At 38.6% G+C, this 20,734-nt stretch overlaps 1 protein-coding gene across 2 annotated transcripts in view; it reads right to left on the bottom strand.

Moving 5' to 3' along the window:
* Positions 1 to 20,734, bottom strand: part of KANSL1 (KAT8 regulatory NSL complex subunit 1) — a 184,066-nt gene that overhangs the window by 119,537 nt on the left and 43,795 nt on the right. For both annotated transcript variants that reach the window (XM_004374250.2, XM_023729392.1), the window contains one exon: positions 14,862 to 16,233. In XM_004374250.2, the coding sequence (XP_004374307.1) occupies positions 14,862 to 16,150 (1,289 nt within the window). In that variant the 5' untranslated portion in view covers positions 16,151 to 16,233. The remainder of the gene's footprint in view (positions 1 to 14,861; positions 16,234 to 20,734) is intronic.

Genomic DNA, 20,734 nt, shown 5'->3' with positions numbered 1-20,734 from the left:
TACAGCAGAGAAAAATTATTTAACCTTCCCAACAACCCTCATGATCAATGCCACGCCCACCAGTGTACTGTGCCATCTAAGAGCTGTCTGAAGGAGCTACTGTAAACAAGAAAAGCCATGTGCCTTCAGGCTGTTGCATTTCTTGAAACAGAATCTTCTTTCTGCTCCCTTCCAGTCAGTTCCAGGAGAAAAACAGAAAGAACTGGCTTCTATCTTCATGACCTCAAGCAAACATATCTATAGTTCAGAGCCCTGGTGGTGCAGTGGTTAAGAGCTACAGCTGCTAATCAAAAGGTCAGCAGTTCGAATCCCCCAGCCGCTCCTTAGAAACCCTATGGGCCAGTTCTACTCTGTCCTATAGGGTCACTATGAGTTGGAACTGACTCGACAGCAACAGGTTTTGGTTACAGTCTCAACTGTAAAATGAGGATATCACCTTCATTATATGTGTGTTTTGAAAAATATTCCAAATGTAAACCATCTAACGTATGGACGGTGTGATCAAAAATGTAAATTCCTTTGTTTCCTTCCCTACCACCCCAGCTGCTTCTTACCTGCTATCTGCCTTGGCAGAACACCTCTCTCTGCCTAGCCCATCCAACTTTTAGACACAAAGGAAATCAGAAGATATTACAGACTTAAGGGAATATCTGGTTAAGATACAGACCATCATACCTTTCTTCAAAATATATATTGCCAAATTAATTTATATTACTGTAAATTCTCCTGAACATAAAGTTAAATTTACATGTTTAGTAGAGCTCTTTTCAACCAAGTCTGAAGGGCAATTTGATTCTGTTTCCACTAATCTATCAAGTATTTATGCCCAGGCTCTGGGTAAATAGCCTAGATTAATACTTTGTTTCTTATTAGCTTGTAACATTAAGCAAGTTACTTAAACTTTCCATTCCTCAGTCTGAGTCTGTAAAATTAGGATAATAATACAGTATCTTCCTCATTGTATTGTTGTAAGGATTAAATAGATTAATCCACATAAAACTCTTACAGCACTGCCTCACACAAAACATTCAACAAATGTAGGCCATTATTATTTCCCTATCAACATGTCTCAACTCTGTTGTCTGATAAAGCAAAGTTGGCTATGAAGGTTGTTTCACAGCTCACCCAAATCAGCTCAGTCAAATTCCTCGCTGAGCTCTGTGTGGTCTCCCAGGTTTCAGACTAATTTAGTCCCAAAGATTCTAAGGTCTGTTTCCCTCAGTTTAAGATGTTCCCAGGATGCATCTCTCAAGTACCAAAAGAACAAATAGGAAACAGGGATTAAGGGGTGAGGAAGAAAATGGTCACCACAAACCAAAGATAAAGAGAGAATTTTAAAAGCAGTTAGGGATAAACAAAAAGTCATCTACAAAGGAGAGTCAATAAGAATAACCTCAGACTACTCAGCAGAAACCATGCAGGCAAGAAGGCAATGGGATGACATATACAAAAACTGTCTCTCAAATATGATGGTGAAATCAGGGCATTTCCAGATAAACAGAAGTTTAGGTAATTTGCAAAAACCAAAACAAAATTACAAGAAATACTAAATGGAGTCCTCCGGTTAGAAAATCAGTAACATCAGATAACAACCCAAGACCAGAATACAGGACAGAACAACCAGATATTAACACAGATAGGGAAGTCACAAAAGTAAATCAAAACTAAAACACTGAAAATAGGGAAACATGTCAATACGTAAAAGATGACAACACTGAAACAAAAAAGAGGGACTTAAATGTAGACATAGATTTTTCATATGCAGAGGAAGTCAAGGCGATACAAAGAAATAAAAGAGTGGTATAAACTTAGAAAAATAGGGGTAAATATTAAGGTAACCACAAAGGAAACTAACAATACTGCAAGTCAAAATAAAAAACTAGAAAAATATAAAGACTCAGCAAACCCAAAATCAACAACAATGAAAAACATGAAAAGAAAACACTTAAAGAAAAACAACACACCACAGAAAATTAACTGGAACAAAGAAACTGTGAACAATACACAAAAAAAGACATCAAAATGACAGCACTAAACTCCTACCTATCAATAATTACGCTGAATGTAAACGGACTAAATGCAGCAATAAAGAGACAGAGAGTGGCAGACTGGATAAAAAAACACAACCCGTCTATATGCTGCCTACAAGAGACACACCTTAAAGACACAAATAAACTAAAACTCAAAGGATGGACAAAAATATATCAAGCAAACAACACTCAAAAAAGAGCAGGAGTGGCAATATTAATCGCTGACAAAATAGACATTCAAGTAAAATCCACCACAAAGGATAAGAAAGGACACTATATAATGCTTAAAGGGTCAATACACCAGGAGGATACAACTGTAATAAATATTTACGCACCCAACGACAGGGCTCCAGAATACATAAAGCAAACTCTAACAGCACTGAAAGGACAGATAGACAGCTCCGCAACAGTAGTAGGAGACTTCAGCACACCACCTTCTGTGAAGGAGAGAACATCCTGAAAGAAGCTCTACAAAGATACGGAAGAGCTAAATGCTACAATCAACCAACTTGATCTCACAGACATACACCGAACACTCCACCCAACAGCAGCCAAGTGTACTTTCTTTTCCAATGCACATGGAACGTTCTCCAGAATAGACCACATATTAGGCCATAAAGCAAGCCTTAACAAAAACCAAAGCATCAAATTATTACAAAGCATCTTTTCTGACCATAAAGTCATAAAAGTAGAAATCAACAACAGAAAAAGCAAGGAAAAAAAATCAAACACATAGAAACTGAACAACACCTTGCTCAAAAACGACTGGGTTATAGAAGAAATTAAGGATGGAATAAAGAAATTCATAAAATCAAATGAGAATGAAAACACATCCTACCAGAACCTTTGGGACACAACAAAAGCAGTGCTCAGAGGTCAGTTTAGAGCAATAAATCCACATATCCAATAAGAAAGGGCCATAATCAAAACATTAACCCTACAACTGGAACAAGCAGAAAGAGAGCAGCAAAAGAAGTCCTCAGGCGCCAGAAGAAAGGAAATAATAAGAATTAGAGCAGAATTAAATGAAATAGAAAAACAATTGAAACCGTTAACAAGACGAAAAGCTGGTTCTTTGAAAAGATCAACAAAATTGATTTAAAAAAAAAAAAAAAAAAAAAAAAAAAACAGGAGAGGAAGGAGATAACCCATATAAGAAATGAGATGGATGATATCACAACAGACCCAACTGAAAATAAAAGAATCATAACAGAATACTATGAAAAACTGTACTTTAACAAAGTTGAAAACCTAGAGGAAATGGACGAATTTCTAGAAACTCACTACCTACCTAAACTAACACAAACAGAGGTAGAACAATAAACCCATAACAGAAGAGATTGAAAAGGTAATTTAAAAACTCCCAACCAAAAAAAGCCCTGGCTCTGACAGCTTCACTGGAGAATTCTACCAAACTTTCAGGTAAGAGTTAACACATTACTAAAGGTATTTCAGAGCACAGAAAGATGGAATACTCCCAAACTCATTCTGTGAAACCAGCATAACCCTGATACCAAAACTAGGTAAGACACCACGAAAAAAGAAAATTACAGACCAATATCCCTCAAGAACATTGACACAAAAACCCTCAACAAAATTCTAGCCAAAAGAATTCAGTAACGTATCAAAAAAAAAAATCCATCATGACCAAGTAGGATTTATACCAGGTATGCAGGGATGGTTCAACATTTAGAAAAACAACCAACGTAATCCATCACATAAATAAAACAAAAGACAAGAACCACATGATCTATCAATCCATGCAGAAAAGGCATTTGACAAAGTCCAAACACCCATTCATGATAAAAACTCTCAACAAAATAGGAACAGAAGGGAAATTCCTCAATATAATTAAGGGCATTTATACAAAGTCAACAGCCAACATCATCCTAAATGGAGAGACTTTGAAAGCATTCCCCTTCAGAACGTGAACCAGACAAGAATGCCCTTTATCACCACTCTTACTCAACATTGTGCTGGAGGTCCTAGCCAGAGCAATTAGACTAGAAAAAGAAATAAAGGGCATCCAAATTGGTAGGCAAGAAGTATCTCTATTTGCAAATGATATAATCTTATACACAGAAAACCCCAAAGAATCCATAAGAAAACTACCAGAACTAACAGAATATTTCAGCAAAGTTTCAGGATAGAAGAAAAACATACAAAAATCAGTTGGATTCCTTTACACCAACAAAGAGAACCTCGGAAAGGAAATCACCGAATCAATACCATTTACAACAGCCCCCAAGGAGATAAAATACTTAGGAATAAATCTAACCAGAGACATAAAGATCTATACAATGAAAACGACAAGACACTACTGCAAGAAACCCAAAGAGACCTGCATAAGTGGAAAAACATACCTTGCTCATGGATAGGTAGACCCATCATTGTGAAAATGTCAGTTCTACCCAAAGCAATCTACAGATACAATGCAATCCTGATCCAAACTCCACTGGCATTTTTTAGTGAGATGGAGAAACAAATCACCACCTTCATATGGAAAGATAAGAGGCCCCGAGTAAGTAAAGCATTACTCAAGAAGAAGAACAAAGTGGGAGGCTTCACACTACCTGATTTTAAAACCTATTATACCGCCACGGTAGTCAAAACAGCCTGTACTGGTACAATAACAGATACACAGACCAATGGAACAGAATTGAGAATCCAGACATAAATTCATCCACCTACAAGCAGCCGATATTTGACAAAGGCCCAAAGTCCGTTAATTGGGGAAAAGACAGTCTCTTTAACAAACGGTGCTGGCAGAACTGGATATCTATGTGCAAAAAACTGAAACAAGACCCATACCTCACACCATACATAAAAACTAACTTAAAATGGATCAAAGACTTAAACATAAAATCAAAAACGATGAAGATGATGGAAGAAAGAGCCCTAATACATCACATAAACGCAATACGAACCATAAGTAACAGTGCACAAGCACCAAAAGAGAGACTAGATACATGGGAGTTCCTAAAAACCAAACACTTATGCTCATCAAAAGACTTCACCAAAAGAGTCAAAAGACAACCTACAGACTGGGAAAAAATTTTTTTGGCTACAACAAATCCAATCAGCGTCTAATCTCTCAAATCTACAAGACACTGCAAAACCTCAACAACAAAAAGACAAATAACCCAATTAAAAAATGGGGAAAGAATATGAACAGGCACTTCGGCAAAGAAGACATTCAGCAGTTAACAAACACATGAAGAAATGCTCACGATCATTAGCCATTAGAGAAATGCAGATCAAAACTACAATGAGATATCATCTCACCCCAACAAGGCTAGCATTAATCCAAAAAACACAAAATAATAAATGTTGGAGAGGTTGTGGAGAGACTGGAACACTTAGACACTGTTGGCGGGAATGTAAAATGGTACAACCAGTTTGGAAATCGATTTGGCGCTTCCTTCAAAAGCTAGAAATAGAAGTACCAAATGATCCAACAATCCCGCTCCTTGGAATATATCCTAGAGAAATAAGAGCCGCCACACGAATAGATATATGCACACCCATGTTCATTGCAGCACTGTTCACAATAGCAAAAAGATGGAAACAACCTAGGTGCCCATCAACGGACGAATGGATAAACAAATTATGGTGTATCGACATGATGGAATACTACCCAATGATAAAGAACAACGATGAAGCTGTGAAACATAACGTGGAAGAAGTTGGAGGGCATTAGGCTGAGTGAATTTAGTCAGTTACAGAGGGACAAATATTGTATAAGACCACTATTATAAGAACTCAAGAAAAGGTTTAAACACAGAAGAAAACATTCTTTGATGGTTATGAGGGTGGGGAGGTAGGGTGAGGGTTATTTACTAACTAGAGAGTAGATAAGAATTATCCTAGCTGAAGGGAAGGACAGCACACACTACAGGGGAAATCAGCACAACTGGACTGAACCAAAGCTAAGAAGTTTCCTGAATACAATCAAACACTTAAAGGGACAGAGTAGCAGGGGTAGGGGTCTGGGGACCATGCTTTCAGGGGACATCTAGGTCAACTGGCATAACAAAGCTTATTAAGAAAATGTTCTGTATCCTATTTCGGCGAGCGGTGTCTGGGGTCTTAAAAGCTTCCAAGTGGCCATCTAAGATACATCAGTTGGTCCCAACCACCTGGAGTAAAGGAGAATAAAGAATACCAAAGACACAAGGAAAGTATTAGCCCAAGAGACAGAAAGGGCCACATAAACCAGAGATTCCATCAGCCTGAGACCAGAAGAGCGAGACGGTGCCCAGCTACCACCAATGACTGCCCTGACAGGGAACACAGCAGAGTCCCGGATGGAGCAGGAGAAAGGTGGGGTGCAGAACTCAAATTCTAGTAAGAAGACCAACTTAATGGTCTGACTGAGACTGGAGGGACCCCAGAAAGCATGGCCCCCGGATTCTCTATCAGCCCAGAACTAAAACAATTTCCGAAGCCAACTCTTCAGACAGGGACTGGACTGGAATGTGGGACATAAAGTGATACTTGTGAGGAGTATGCCTCTTAGCTCAAGTAGATACAAGAGAGTAAACAGACAGCTTCTGTCTGGAGGTGAGGTTCGAAGGCAGAGAGGGTTAGGAGCTGGTTGAATGGACATGGGGAATCAGGGGTGGAAAGAAGGAGGGTGTTGTCACAGTATGGGTAGAACAATTAGAGTCACATAACAATGTATGTATAAATTTTTATATGGAGAAAAAATGAAAATAAATACAAAAAAAGGAAAATCATCACCACACATATAAGTTAGTCAATTCCTTGGTTATTCTACTAGGGAAAAGTAAAATACCTTATTAAGAAAATGACTTAAAATGAGTATTACCTCTCCCTGGTTGCCATTCCTCAGTCGCCCCATTTCCTCCAAGAAATAATTTTCTCCACAAATTCTCTTAAATGAGTTCTGAATGTAATCTACAGAGTTGCTACAAGGCTACTAAATAGCTTGTCAGAACAATCCACAACATTTACAATGTAAGAGTAACTGTTTCGGTATATTCTGTTTGAGGAACAGACTCTCCACACATTTTCAACAGATTTAAACTGATTTCAAAGCAACTGCGTTTATCACTTTGGTGCAAAAATGTTTCTTAACAATTACACAAATATAAAATCAAACAGATAGGTTAAAGCTGCCCCAAAGCCTTATTTATTGGGAATCAAAATCAGTAAGATTTACTCTTTATGTGGGGGCACCAGTGGTTCAGTGGTAGAATTCTTGTCTTCCATGTGGGAGACCCTCGCCAATGCACCTCATGTGCACCCACCATCCGTCAGTGGAGGTTTGTGTGTTGCTATGATGCTGAACAGGTTTCAGTGCTGCTTCCAGACTAAGACAGACTAATAGAAAGGCCAGGCAATCTACTTCTGAAAATCAGTCACTGAAAACCCTATGGATCACAATGGTCTGATTCACAGGACCAAGCTCACTGTGCACAGGGTCACCATGAGCCAGAGGGTGACTGCACAGCAGCTAACGACTCTTTATGTATATACGGAGCCCTTTGGTTCAAATTTCTAGAAACTCAAGGCTTTCTTTACACTGAATATGTGGATATAATTTTCCATGATATACAACGGAAAACAGAAAAAAGTGAAAGCACTAGTAGACATGAAAAGACATGAGTTAGGCATGAATTTTTGCCCAGCTTGCAAAATAATCTAGTCCATTTTGGTCTTTGTTTAGGAAAAGGGTGGGGAAAAAAATTAAAGTACTATTTATTTGTAACAGAATGCAGCTCCAAGCTCTTCCTTTCCTAGTAAAATAATTTATCATGCTGATGAAAGCCTGTCAGGATACTTTATAAATAAAATCAGACCCTTTGGGCATACCCAACTACAGAAAATGTTTAAATCAAAATTACTTAACGTCCACCACCCTCCTATCCCATCTACCTGCTCCTTTTTTATTATAGCAAATCTATCCAATCTAGTTACTACTGCCAAAAGTCTGAGAATCATGCTTAGCATCTCTCTTCCCTCTCCCTCACCACCCATTTACCCCATCCACTCATTCACAAGTCCGAGTCACTCTAACTCCAGTATCCAATTCTCTTGCTAATTGGCTGAGTCCACCATTCTCTTTCCTGACCTACTGCAACAGCCTAACTGATCTCCCTAAGTCCACCTCCACCCCACTCACCACACAATAAGAGGGGTCTTTTAAAAAAAAATCTAATCATGAATAAACCCTGTAAATCATTTCACAATAAAATTTTAAGCCTTACTATGACCTACAAGGCCACCTGTATGAATCTGGCCTCTAACTACCTCTCTAGCCTTATTTCCCACCACTCTATTCCTCTTAAATACACTACATTTTGCTCTGTTCCTTGAACGCATCAAGCACCTTCCAGTCCCAGGGCTTCAGCATATGCTATTTCCTCAGTCTGTAATACACACTAGTTCTTCTTCCCCACCAATTTCTTATCATCTTTCAGTTATCAACCTATATGTCACTTCCTCAGAAGACTCTCCATGATATCTTCATCCTATCTTAAGTGTTCCTGATAGTCACCCTCAGAGCACTCTGAATGTTGGGTCTGTGGCACTCATAACAATTTTAAGTATACCATTATCTATGTGACTATTTGCTTAAGTAATTAATCTCTCTTTCTAACCTATATACCCCATGAGGGTAGGGACTATGTCTAACTCACTACTATACCCCTAGCATCCCAGCACACAGCAGGCATTCAATAAAGATTTCATTAACTGATTAACTCCATAACGTAAGGCTCTGCGATCTCTCTGTACAGATCAACTCCTCCCTTTTGCTTATGTAGGATTATCTAGAAGGTAAATAACTAATAGCATTTTTTAACACCTGCTGGAACTTGTAAGGCATAAAGAAACCTTTGTTTTTAAGACTCTAATAAAGAACCCGGACCCTCATGAGCTATTAGGGTTATTTTACAAACTGGGTACTGAAATGTTTGCTACTGGTCACCATCTATACTTGTGGTACTCAGGCTTGAAACTTCAATCATCTATGATGATCCCTGCTTTACTGCCCCCACACATCCACTGTTTGTAAGTTCCATTAATTCTACGCCTGTATCATCTCGGGAATTCTCTCTTTCCCTTTTTACGCTGTTTATTTATCACCTCTTACCTATACTACTAGGTCTCCAACATATCCCCACTTCTAGCCATCAAAGCCCCATGCCTTCAGCCTCTGTCCTCTCCGTGTATGCTGTGCCTTCTACCTGTACTGACCTATATCAGTAGGCCACACACCCAAAAAAGGAAACTATCAAAATCCTAGCCACTCTTTAACGCTCATTTCTAATACCCTTTTTTCCCAAGCCCATCAACTAGTTGTAATCTCCTCCTATTCATTTGTATCTTTCAGCATTTACCTTATATTACTATGCACTAATTATCTATCTTGGTCTTACTATGTCTCCACTCCCCTTCAAAACTATAAACTCCTTGAGGACAGAGCCTCAGTTTATTCACCCATGGCATCTCTTGTGCCCTACACATTTATTCATTCAGTAAGTACTTATTATCTGACTAAGACTACCATAAAAGAGCACTTCTACTCAACTTTCGAGAATGAAAACACCAGTCACAAGGCAACAGAAAACATCTGTAGCAATTACATCTGCAGCAAATGGGTAACCCCCAATTCCTACAGCTTAACTTTCTTCTTCCAGAAACCCCTAAGAAGGACTAAAGATAATTTTTACTACCTACATATCTTCTCAGGAAAAAAAGAGGAAGGGAGTACGGCGAAATGACAGAAGTTCCTATTTCTGCCACTGGAAGTCACGTGCAGGCTGGCAGAAAAGAAGCATTAAATCAAAGGTGCTCAGCAAGTGAAAACTTTACTCAGATTTAAAATAATTTGTATAAAAACACAATGGAATTATTCTCACATAATGTATCAAAAAAATACAATAATCATTTTAATGAACCATGAAAAAAATAAAGAAGCTGGGGCAGTGAAAGAATCAAAGCTCTAAGTTAAAGTCAAGAAATCTGTCTTGTTTCAAGTTACACCAGTGACTTACTGGGACTTTTGCCTCAGCTTCCCCAAAAGCAAAATATGCTGCTAAGAACAGCCCCATCAATGTTATTTAAAATAAATATATACTCATATTTCAAAGCAGTTTGAGTCCTACAGATTATCTGATCCAATTCCCTCTTTTTAAGAGAAAGGTGATTACATGATTAGTCTATATAGCTAATTAGTAGCAGAGAAGGGTTAGAACTTAGGTCTCCTGTCTAATAATGTTCCTTCTACTCCATCATTCTGTGAAAGGACAAATCAATTTGATTTCCACCTTTGCAACAGCACCTGCGTATACTTAACAAATTCAAGTAGAAGCTGCAACATAAAACATTCCAGAGTACCTAACAAGTAAAAATCTACAAACACCCAGTAATTCATTATTCCTTTAGGTCTTAACTCTGAGAGGGTGCAGTTCTCCGTAAGTAAAGGAAAGTTACTGCAATCAAGACGATGCAAAATTCAAATAAATGCTTTAGTGTTACTGAACTGTGTATCTATACTGTATTTATACTTAACTCTGATCTGGAACAGACTTCAGGAGGCTATCAGACAAAACACAGTTTAGCAAAAATTATACCAGCAACAAAAGCATGAAAAGTAAAACAAGAATAGGGGGACAAAATGAAGCCAAGAACATGGCTTTCAAAGGATAAAACAAAAAGACCTACAAGCTTGGCTTTAAACTTCCAAAACCAACAAGGAAACTGAAATCTAGTAAACAACACAAATCATAGCATCCAGCTAATAAAAACTGACTAAAAGCTTAGAAAAAAATTATTATTCTTGGCTGCACATCTTTTTCCCTGGGGTCCTTATTAAGAAGGCACTGTGTAATACAAAGAACAACATCCTCAACAATATTTTAGTAGTCACAATAAAAGGTGTTATGGGATTATTTCTTAGACTGACCCTAAGTATATTCTATGGTGAAACAACAGAGAACAGTTCAGAAAAATAGTAATAATAATTATTCTAGGGCAAAGAGACCTACATAATGTGGTCCAGGTACCCTGAACGCTGCTGATCTGACTTAATCTAAGAGCACATTTAAGAGAATATCTGGAAAAAGTGTTATTTTCTTAACAGCAAATACTTACTATAGAAATTTATAAGCACAAGGGCCAAGAAAATGAAAACTAAATTTAACAAAATGAGAAGCAGGTCCAAGAATTCACAGTAAAATAGCAGGACGGGAAAGAACTCTTAGAGGGGGAAAAAAGCAGGAGGAATTAAAAAAAAAAAAACTAAAGTGAAGAAAAAGAGAACACAGTTACATTACACACAAGATCATTGAATGTATTTATTTCTATTTCTAGAATTAAGGATTAAGCATTATGAATGGTTGCACATGGTGAATGTAATCAACGTCACTGAACTGTACACTTCAACATGATTAAAATGGCAAGTTTTTTGTTATGCATATTTTACAATAACTTTTTTTAAAAAGAATCAAACATTATGGTATTTATTGAAACATGCAGCTTCCTTGTTAGTCCCATGAATTTAAGATGTTCTGTTTAAATTCTTATACCCTTGACAGTGATGTTACTAAACAATGACAAAGGATGTCACAACAAACCCTAGTACAGAATTTTCAAAGAAACAGTTACATATTCACTGTACCAAGACAGTGAAACATTTTAGGAAGATTCTTCCAAGAGTTTAGAACAAAAAGGTGTAGCAGTCTTAAACTAAACATATAATTAACCAAAAAAGTAAATTAACCAAGAAAAAAGGAAACAACTTCCCTAACATATCTCATTTTGCATTATACAGTTTACTAACTGTAAGGTATAATACAATGACAAACATACAATTCACCAAAAATTTATCATCATATAAAAATCAATCATTCGGCTACCACTAGCATATACCTAGGACTTAAAATGGGTCATTGTGCTTCCTCCTGGAGGTAAAAAAAGAAGAAAAAACAACTGAATTCTTAGTGAAGGGCTTGCAGGTTCCACAAAATGATCCACTTGTAATTTAAGCAATCTCATTTTAAAACAACTCATTCCAACATTTGCCTTTACTAAATATTTTCATCACAGCTGCCTAGACTAAATCAAGCCCCAGCAGTTCTACTCTGTCCTACAGAGTCACCATGAGTCAGAATCGACTCAATGGCAACGGGCTTATGTATCAGGTGGTGCAAACGGATAACACACTCAGCTGCTAACCGAAAGGCTGGAGGTTTGAATATACCTAAGGTACCTCAGGAAAAAAAGGTCCAGCGATCTACTTCCGAAAAATCAGCCACTGAAAACCCTAGGAGCACAGTTCTACTCTGACACACATGGGGTCGCATTCTTTTGGAATCAACTTAACAGCAACTGGTTTTTATCTCTGGCGGAGGTACTTTAGAAAAGGAGTGAAATATTTAACAGGCTACTGGAAGGGGAAAAAATTAAAAACAAACCTGAAAAGTCACCAACTGGGTCAAGCTCCCAAAGAGTTAACTAATTTCTAATTCTAGTGCTGAAACTACCAATGTGGTTATGAGATTTGGGAGGGACTATCAGGTCACAGGAGCTCTGGTGGTGTAGCAGTTAGGAGCTCAGCTGCTAACCAAAAAGGCTGACAGTTCGAATATACCAGCTGCTCCTTAGAAATCCTACGGGGCAGTTCTAGGCTGTCTTATAGGGTTCACTATGAGTTGGTATCGACTCGACAGCAACAGCTATTAAGTCACAAGGAAAAAGCTTCTGAGTCAAAAGAACTTGCTTCTCTCTCCCCCCAACCCAACCCCACCACCACCCCGTTTTAATTAAAGCAATGCCTCCACCCTCATTGTCTGGCCAATTGCTAAAAACCTTTCAAATACTCAGTAGGTCAGCAAAACAGCTGGCTAAATACCAGTCTTAACAGTCAATCTGGTGACCTTGTTCAGTAAGAACCCTAAAAGTTCAAAATATTTTTGCATTATTAGTGGTTTTAATTTAAACTCAACTATAGCATAATGTGCAAAAATATATTTACTTGACAATACTTTAAATGTCCACATTTTCCTTACTTTAATATGACCTGATGCATGGAAATTCAAAATTTTAAAGCATTATTTAGTTAGTTTCATTACAAAAGGATTCAATCGTTCCCCAAGTTTCCTAAAACGATCCCTTGGCTATCCTTATACTTCACATCCTGCCAACCTGCCAATCAATAAACTATTATGTGAAAAGAATGCCAGAACAAAGTAGTGAATGGACTAAAAGGTCTTTTCAATTTACTAGATTATCCTGTGGAATGAGAAAAGTTCTCTCAGGTATTTTGATTTCACTGGGTCAGAATACTTACCAACACTATCAAAACTCAGAGATGTTTTCAATACAATGTCTCCTGAAAACATAAGCTAATATATTCTAGATGGTTTTCTCAAATACACAAAATAAGTCCATACAATTTAAAATGCTTCAACTACAGTATGTTACATGAAATTACTTTTAAGCATAGAATATTTAATGTTAAGCAAAATTTTTTAAAAGCAGTGGTTTATGCAGCAAAGTCAGCGTGGATAACGCCACAAATATTGGCAAGCTGACTTACTAATCCGTTTAACAGAAGACAAAAGCAAGTCTCTGAAATATATCTGCTTTAGATCTGAGCTGTACAGAAGTGGAACCCTGCGCACAGTGAACTATCTCACATGATCATGTGACCAGGTCTACAAAGGAAAATTCAGCAAAAATTACCCAGATTTTTTCCCCTCTAAATAGAAACATAAAACAAAGTTTCATATTCAGATTCATAATACTGTGCACGTGGATAATATAAACAAATCCAAGAAAACAGGAAATTTACTGCTGAAAAGCATAGCTGTTGACTACCAAACTCCTGTGTGAAAATTTTAGTCACCTTTTTACTACATGTAAGGAAAATCCTACTGTTCCAACATATCCACCCATTTCAGGCTTCTTTAGAATAAATCAGCCTTTACAACATCCCTACCCAAAGAGGAAATGAAAGTGGACCTACTAGTCCACTACCCTGTCCCTCTTTTCCAACTTTCTCATGTTTCCCTCTTAGAAGTCTAATACAGCAGATAAATGCAGGATTGGGAGGAAAAAACAAGAGTGAAGCACCTCTGTTCCACCATGCCAATTTGGGATATCACTCACAAAGAGTTTATGTAGTATTTTCTCAAACCAAAAGATTTGGAAAAACCAGTAAGAATTTACCCCAGATATGTCAGCACATTTAATTCAGCTGAGAGAAAATAAAATCCCAATCTGATAAAGATGGGCTCTTTTAGGAAGAGAATCAAGTTGTAAAAGCAGATCGTGCTAGGAGACAACCTATGAAATACTCTGTAGCATTTTCTGATTGCTAGTCCTTAAAATGTAAGAAAATCTCGTTAAAATTGAAGACTGGGTGTGTTCTCTGCTGCAGGTTCAACTAAAAGCAACTATCAATTCCAGCAGAGTTAACTAGGTCAACTAAACATTTGTACCCAACTAGTAAAATCAAATCTGAACAATCGAGCCAGAAAAACTCAACAAAACTGTCCTATACACAGTTTCAAATCCAATTATTTACTCCAAAAGACAGCACTAGCACACTTTCCCCCTATTAATAAAGAATGACACCTTTTAGCCTACAGCAACAAAGCACCGCCTCAGAAATATCTTCCATTTTTTTCAGTAGCGGATACATGCAGCCATCTACCTAAAATTAGAAAGAAAAGGACAAATGGAATCTAGGCACCCATATACAAAGAATTCCATTCTCTCCATAGTGGGAATTCACCAAATCTTTCTCCATGGCCCCAACATTTCTCACGAAGACATTACCCATCGGGTTCTACTCACAGGGGTACATGGCGCTGCTCAGGATCAGCTCTGGTCAGTTCTTCCTCTTCAATATCAGACTCCCCCCCTGAGCTACTGTCAGTGACATCTGAATCAAATGCCTGTTCACTGCACCTCAGGTTGGCTATGCCACTGGCTGTAAATCTCTCCAGTTCTTCTGAAATGGAATCGCTTTTCAGGAAGTTGCTGAGGCCCTCTGAAGCGGTGGTCTCACTGGCAGCTTTTCTCAAGGCAGCTTCAGCCTTTCGAGTCAGCATCAACTGGCTCCGGGGCCTTAAGGATTCCAAATTTGGCAGTTTGCTCAAAGTCTTCTCTAAAAATCCACCCAGCTGATGCTGTATATGCCTCTCCACCTGCTTGGCTTGCACGACCTGTAAGCGCTTCTGTAACCTGCGGGCACGGCTCTCAATATCAGCCTGCCGCCGCAGTAAGGCTGTTATCCTTGTGTCAGAATCTAAAGCACTGAAAAGAATGGAAGACAGGGGAGGCTTTTTACCCTCTAACTTGACACCCCCAAAGTCAGAGCTGGAGTCTATGCCAGGTGATAACCTACTGCTTCCTTGAAGTGCCGGCTGTTCCATGGAATTTACAGAAGATTTGTTTGCAGTGCTATTATTGCTATATATAGTTGTGTGTTCTACATCAAGGCTTCTATGTGGAAGAGTGCAATTGGTCATACCCCCCTTCAAGTCCCCAGATTCAGATCCCCCCACTTCACCTCCCTGGAGAGCAGATGAAGTGAGAGCACGTTTTCCCCCATTGAGGGAAGTGGAATTGTCATGATCAGAATGTGTCGAACTTTTAGTCAATTTCTTAGCCAACCCATTAACAGGTGGTTGTGGCAGAGCTGTCTGACCACTAGTATTCATGGTTCTAAGATTTTCTAAGGAAAACTCCAAGACTGGCTGTCTCCCCAACAGCTCAGCTCGGAGTTCATAGGACTGCGATAAAAGAGGGTGAGATTTAAGGACTGTCTGCTTGCTGAAAACTCCCTGCAATTTCAAAGACTCCTTTGAAGGAACAGATGTCACATCGGAGCAAAGATAAGATGCCACCAGTGGTTGCAGCTTTCCCAAGTCTTCCTTGGTAGGATTATTTCGGAAATCTAGACTGGGATCCTCTGCAGCAATGGATTTTCTTTTGGTTCCGTTGGCAGCAATGAGGATATTGGCGTTGCCGTTATTTTCGGCACTGCCAGGCGACAAGGTGGAGGACGGGGGAGCCAGTTTGAACCGGATGTGGTGTGCTTCAGCTGCTGCGTCAGTGAGAGCGGGCGCCATCGCAGCCATTCAGCACAGAGAGACAGGAAGTCCAGCCTCTCCCGGTGCCGAGGCCAGCTCCACGGCCCCTCACTGCCTCCCCAGAGAACAGACTAGAAGAGAAAACAGAAAAGGAAGTTAGAAATACAAGCACATTAGAAAACAACATACATTTTTAATATATGCCCCACTTGAAGCTGTATTCCAAACTCCGCCTCCAGAAGGAAAACACTAACATCATTCTGGAGACTCAGATATCCTTCAGCGGGAGGGGCTTTTGGGAAGAGTAGGGGTACACAATCCCTGCACAAGAAAAAGAATTTCACCCTTCTTCTTTGTCATGGTTACCACAGACTCAAAGTTACCAAAACGGAAGTTCCATTCTGAGAGAATCGCGAATTGTTAAACTGTCTGCATTTAAAGGAACAATATATTTAAACTTCTTCAAATTAGTTATTTAAAGCAAATGTATCAAACTAAACACCCAGCAACTGAGCAGAAAAGAAATGAGTAAGGAACTCCCCATCCCTACCAAAAAATCTGTATGCCAAATGGCACATCTCTGCATTTTTCTGGCCAGGGGATCTAGTTTTCATCAGTTTTTCACTTCTCTACAAGTACAACTTGTACTACGAGCTTAACTATCCCACACCTGTAATACCAATTTGCTTCATCCATTTCCTTTTCCTTCAGATCAGAGTGCTCATCAATGTCTTCTCTACGGGCTCCTTTCTCTTACTCAAATCTCCTCTGTCTTCAGTACAGCCTACTTCTTAAATCATTGCTCAACATGTTTCTCTCCTTTTACTCCAAAACTTCTTGAAACAGTGTAAATAGCTACCTCTGCACTCTTCACTTTTCTATAATCTGGCTTCCATCCCTACTGCTGAGAAAGGTCACTAGTAATCTTATTATCATATCCATTAAGGATTGAACTGCACCCCCCAAAAATATACCTTAAATCCTAAAGTCTATGCCTGTGGTTACAATCTCATTTGGGAATGGGCTGCCTTTGTTATGGTAATGAGGCAGGATTAGTATAGGGTGTGTCTTAAGTCAATCTCTTACAAAATATAAAAGGAGCAGATTAAGGAAGCAGAGATGGGGTAAAATAGATGCCAAGACACATGGAGATCTCCAAGGAAGCAGGAAGCAGAAGCTGAAGAGACAAGGACCTTCCTCCAGAGCCGACAGAGAGAAAGCCTTCCCCTACAGCCAGTGCTCTGAATTCAGACTTCTAGCCTCCTACCCTGTGAGAAAATAAATGTTTGTTAAAGCCATCCACTTGTGGTATTTCTGTTATAGCAGCACTAGATAACTAAGACAATATTCAATGATCAGGTCTCAGTCCCCATTCTTATGTGATTTCTTTGCAGTATTTAGCAGTGCTGACTATCCCATCCTTCTTGAAATTCTCTTTTCCTGATGTCCTTGACACTACTATCATCCCATTCTCTTCCTCCTGGACCCTTAAATGTTGGTGCTGCCCAGGGTCCCTTCCTCTGCCCTCTTCTCTGTCAACTCACTCCCTTGGCAACAACTACTACTATGGTGAGGCCTCCTCACCCTCAGAAACAATTTTTCTGAGCTACTCTAACCAATATTCTCACCTCTATGTTCTTCAAACTCCCTGAAATTCCTAACTCATTTTCTTCTTCCAACACACACTCCTCATCCTATGTTCCCTTATCTTGGTTAAAGGCATTGCTTTCGCTTAGTAACACCCGATATAAAAACCACAATCAGGTGCCTCTTCTTCATCCTCCCTGGTTTATCTGGTCCAGGAGCAAAGGGAAACCTATGTAAAGAATAAAGAACTAAGCAAGCTGTTCAAAGTGTGGTCTGCGGACTTCTGGATGTCTCAAAGATCATTCTGGGGATCCACGAGAGCAAAGCTATTTTCATAGCAATATTCAAATGTTATTTGCCTTTTAAATGACAAAAAAGGTGCAAAAACAAGGGTGAGCAAAAGTGATGGTATCTTAGCACAAATCAGGGCAGAGGCACCAAACTCTACTAATAGTCATCGTATTCATTCATCACTCATCCTCAGTTTAAAAAGTCAGTTCCACTTAAGAATGTCCTTGATGAAGCAGGCAGTGAAAACAAATGAATTTTATTAAATCTCAACCCTTGAATATATTTTTAAAAATACTGTGTGGTGAAATGGGAAGAATGCATAAATTACTTTGGATGCCTCACAAAATCTGAGGTATAGTACTTGTACACAATGAGTTGCAAGCTGAACTAGCAGCTTTCTTCATGGAACACTATTTTTATTTGGCACAACTGACAAACTATGGATATTCAGACTTGGGTATTTAGCAGATATTTTATTGAAAATGAGCAAAGTGAACCTATCACTCCAAGGAAAACAACTGACAGATTCTGTTGCCAATGAAAAATATTGCGTTTCAAAGCGAAAATTAGAATTTTGGGAAACTTTCATCTGCTTCCATTTTCCTAATACTTAAAAAGCTGTTTCTGATTAAACAAACTAGTGGTGATGTTAATGAATGTGAATTTATGATACCACACAATGAAATACATCATTTGGAAGATCTACGTAACTCAGTGAACCAGTATTTTCCAAATGACCAACGCATTATCTTAACAAAATCATGTATGGGGTAAAAGACTCTATTCCAAATTCAAGACAGATCAATGGATTTTAATGTAACAAAGTACAAAAAGTTAGGTTATAGAGTCCACATTGCAACTAACCTTTATGAAACTACTACTTGTCCAGTTTAGGTGTAGTGCCAAAGAATATCCACACTTATCTGAAAAGGCTATTAAAATACTCCTCTCTTTTCCAACTATATATCTGTGTGAGGTCGGATTTTCTTTATATGCTTCAGCCAAAATAACGTATTTCAATAGAATGAATGCAGAAGTAGATAACTAGAATCTAGCTGTTTTCTATTAAGTTAGACATTAGAAAGATTTGCAAAAATGTAAAGCAATACCATTCACTAAATTATTTTGTAAAAAATTATTTTTCATAACATCTAATGTGTTTGTTATTTGTAAATGAATTTGTTGTTGTTGTTAGGTGCCACCAAGTCAGTTCTCATAGCGACCCCATATACAACAGAACAAAACACTGCCCAGTCCTGTGCCATCCTCACAACTGTTGTTATGCTTGAGCCCATATCAGCGAATGAAGGTTCCAAAAGCTTGACTCCATCCACGTCATTAAGGTCAAGTCTACTTGGAGGAGGCAGCTCTTCCTCAGTCGTCTTTTGAGCGCCTTTCATTCTGAGGGGCTCATCTTCCAGCACTATATGGGACAATGCTCTACGGCTATTCATAAGGTTTTCACTAGCTAATTCTTTTCAGAAGTAGACTGCCAGGTCCTTTTTCCTAGTCTGTCTTAGTCTGGAAGCTTGGCTGAAATCTGTTTGCCATAGGTGACCTTGCTGGTATGTGAACACTAGTTGCATAGCTTCCAGCATCACAGCAACACGCAAGCCCCCATGGTATGACGAACCGACAGACGCATAGGGGGTTATGAATTAGTAAATAAATATTTTTAAAAATTCTTAGAAGTTTCTAACACAGGAACTATTGATAGACAATAACCTACAAACGCTCGTTGTGGTTCTCAACAATTTTTAAGAGTGAAACGGGGTTCTTAGAACAAAAGTTTGAGAATCACTGAAGGAGCACACCATCCAAAAAAGGGGGGGGGGGGACAGAGAGAGCAATCTCTAATTTAGTCCAATTTTTTATCCTTAGATCAATACCAGCACAAACTGGTAGGACCTATACTATAAAGAAGCTTTATGTAGTTCTATGAATATTCAAATCATTAATATAAAAATATTTAATAATTGAGAAAACATTTATTCGGAGAAACATCAATACACATCCCAGTCAAATGTGTCTACTGCTCCATATAACTGCCAAGTTTCTTTTTCTACGATTGTATTTTAATGAAAAACCAAAAACCAAGCTCTCGAGTCAAGTCTGACTCACAGCAACCCCATGTGTTTCAGAGCAGAACTGCATTCCATAAGGTTTTCAATTGCTGTGACCTTCCAGAAGTAGATTGCCAGGCCTTTCATCTCAGGCCTGTGGGTGGATTCAAACGGCCAACCTTCTGGTTAGAAGCCCAGCCCTTAACCTTTCGGGCCGCCCAAGGACTCCTGTATTTTAATGAACATCCTATGAAATAACTAGATCCTCTGAGGCTTACAGAGTTTTACCCTATGCAACTTCTGGCATATTGCATTCTATATTAACTCAAAACTGTTCTACGTTCGCTTTTCCCATTTCTTACTTTGAATTTAATACTAATTCCTAATATAGCATATAAACTGTTGTTACAGACCAATTGGCAGCTGAACCAATGTAAGTTATTTGTTCAGTTTTATGATAGTGTTTTCTCCTATAAACAAACAAAAACGATCATTATGACATCTTCCCCATCAATTCAATCTCCTCTCCTTCTGAATAAACATCAATACACAATTGATTAAATGATGCAAGGAGCCAAATTATCAGTGCCAAGTGATTAATACAGTATGTGAGAAGAGTACTGTAGTTGTAGCCTACTGCCCAAGAGCACAACAGCCTCCCTTCCGGGGACCCAAGAAAGGGCACAGACGT

The sequence above is a fragment of the Trichechus manatus genome, unplaced genomic scaffold, assembly GCF_000243295.1.
Source record: "Trichechus manatus latirostris isolate Lorelei unplaced genomic scaffold, TriManLat1.0 scaffold00028, whole genome shotgun sequence".
Taxonomy (NCBI): Eukaryota; Metazoa; Chordata; class Mammalia; order Sirenia; family Trichechidae; genus Trichechus; species Trichechus manatus.
Note: the sequence above shows the minus strand (reverse complement) of the source record. Positions and strands in the feature narration are given on the sequence as shown.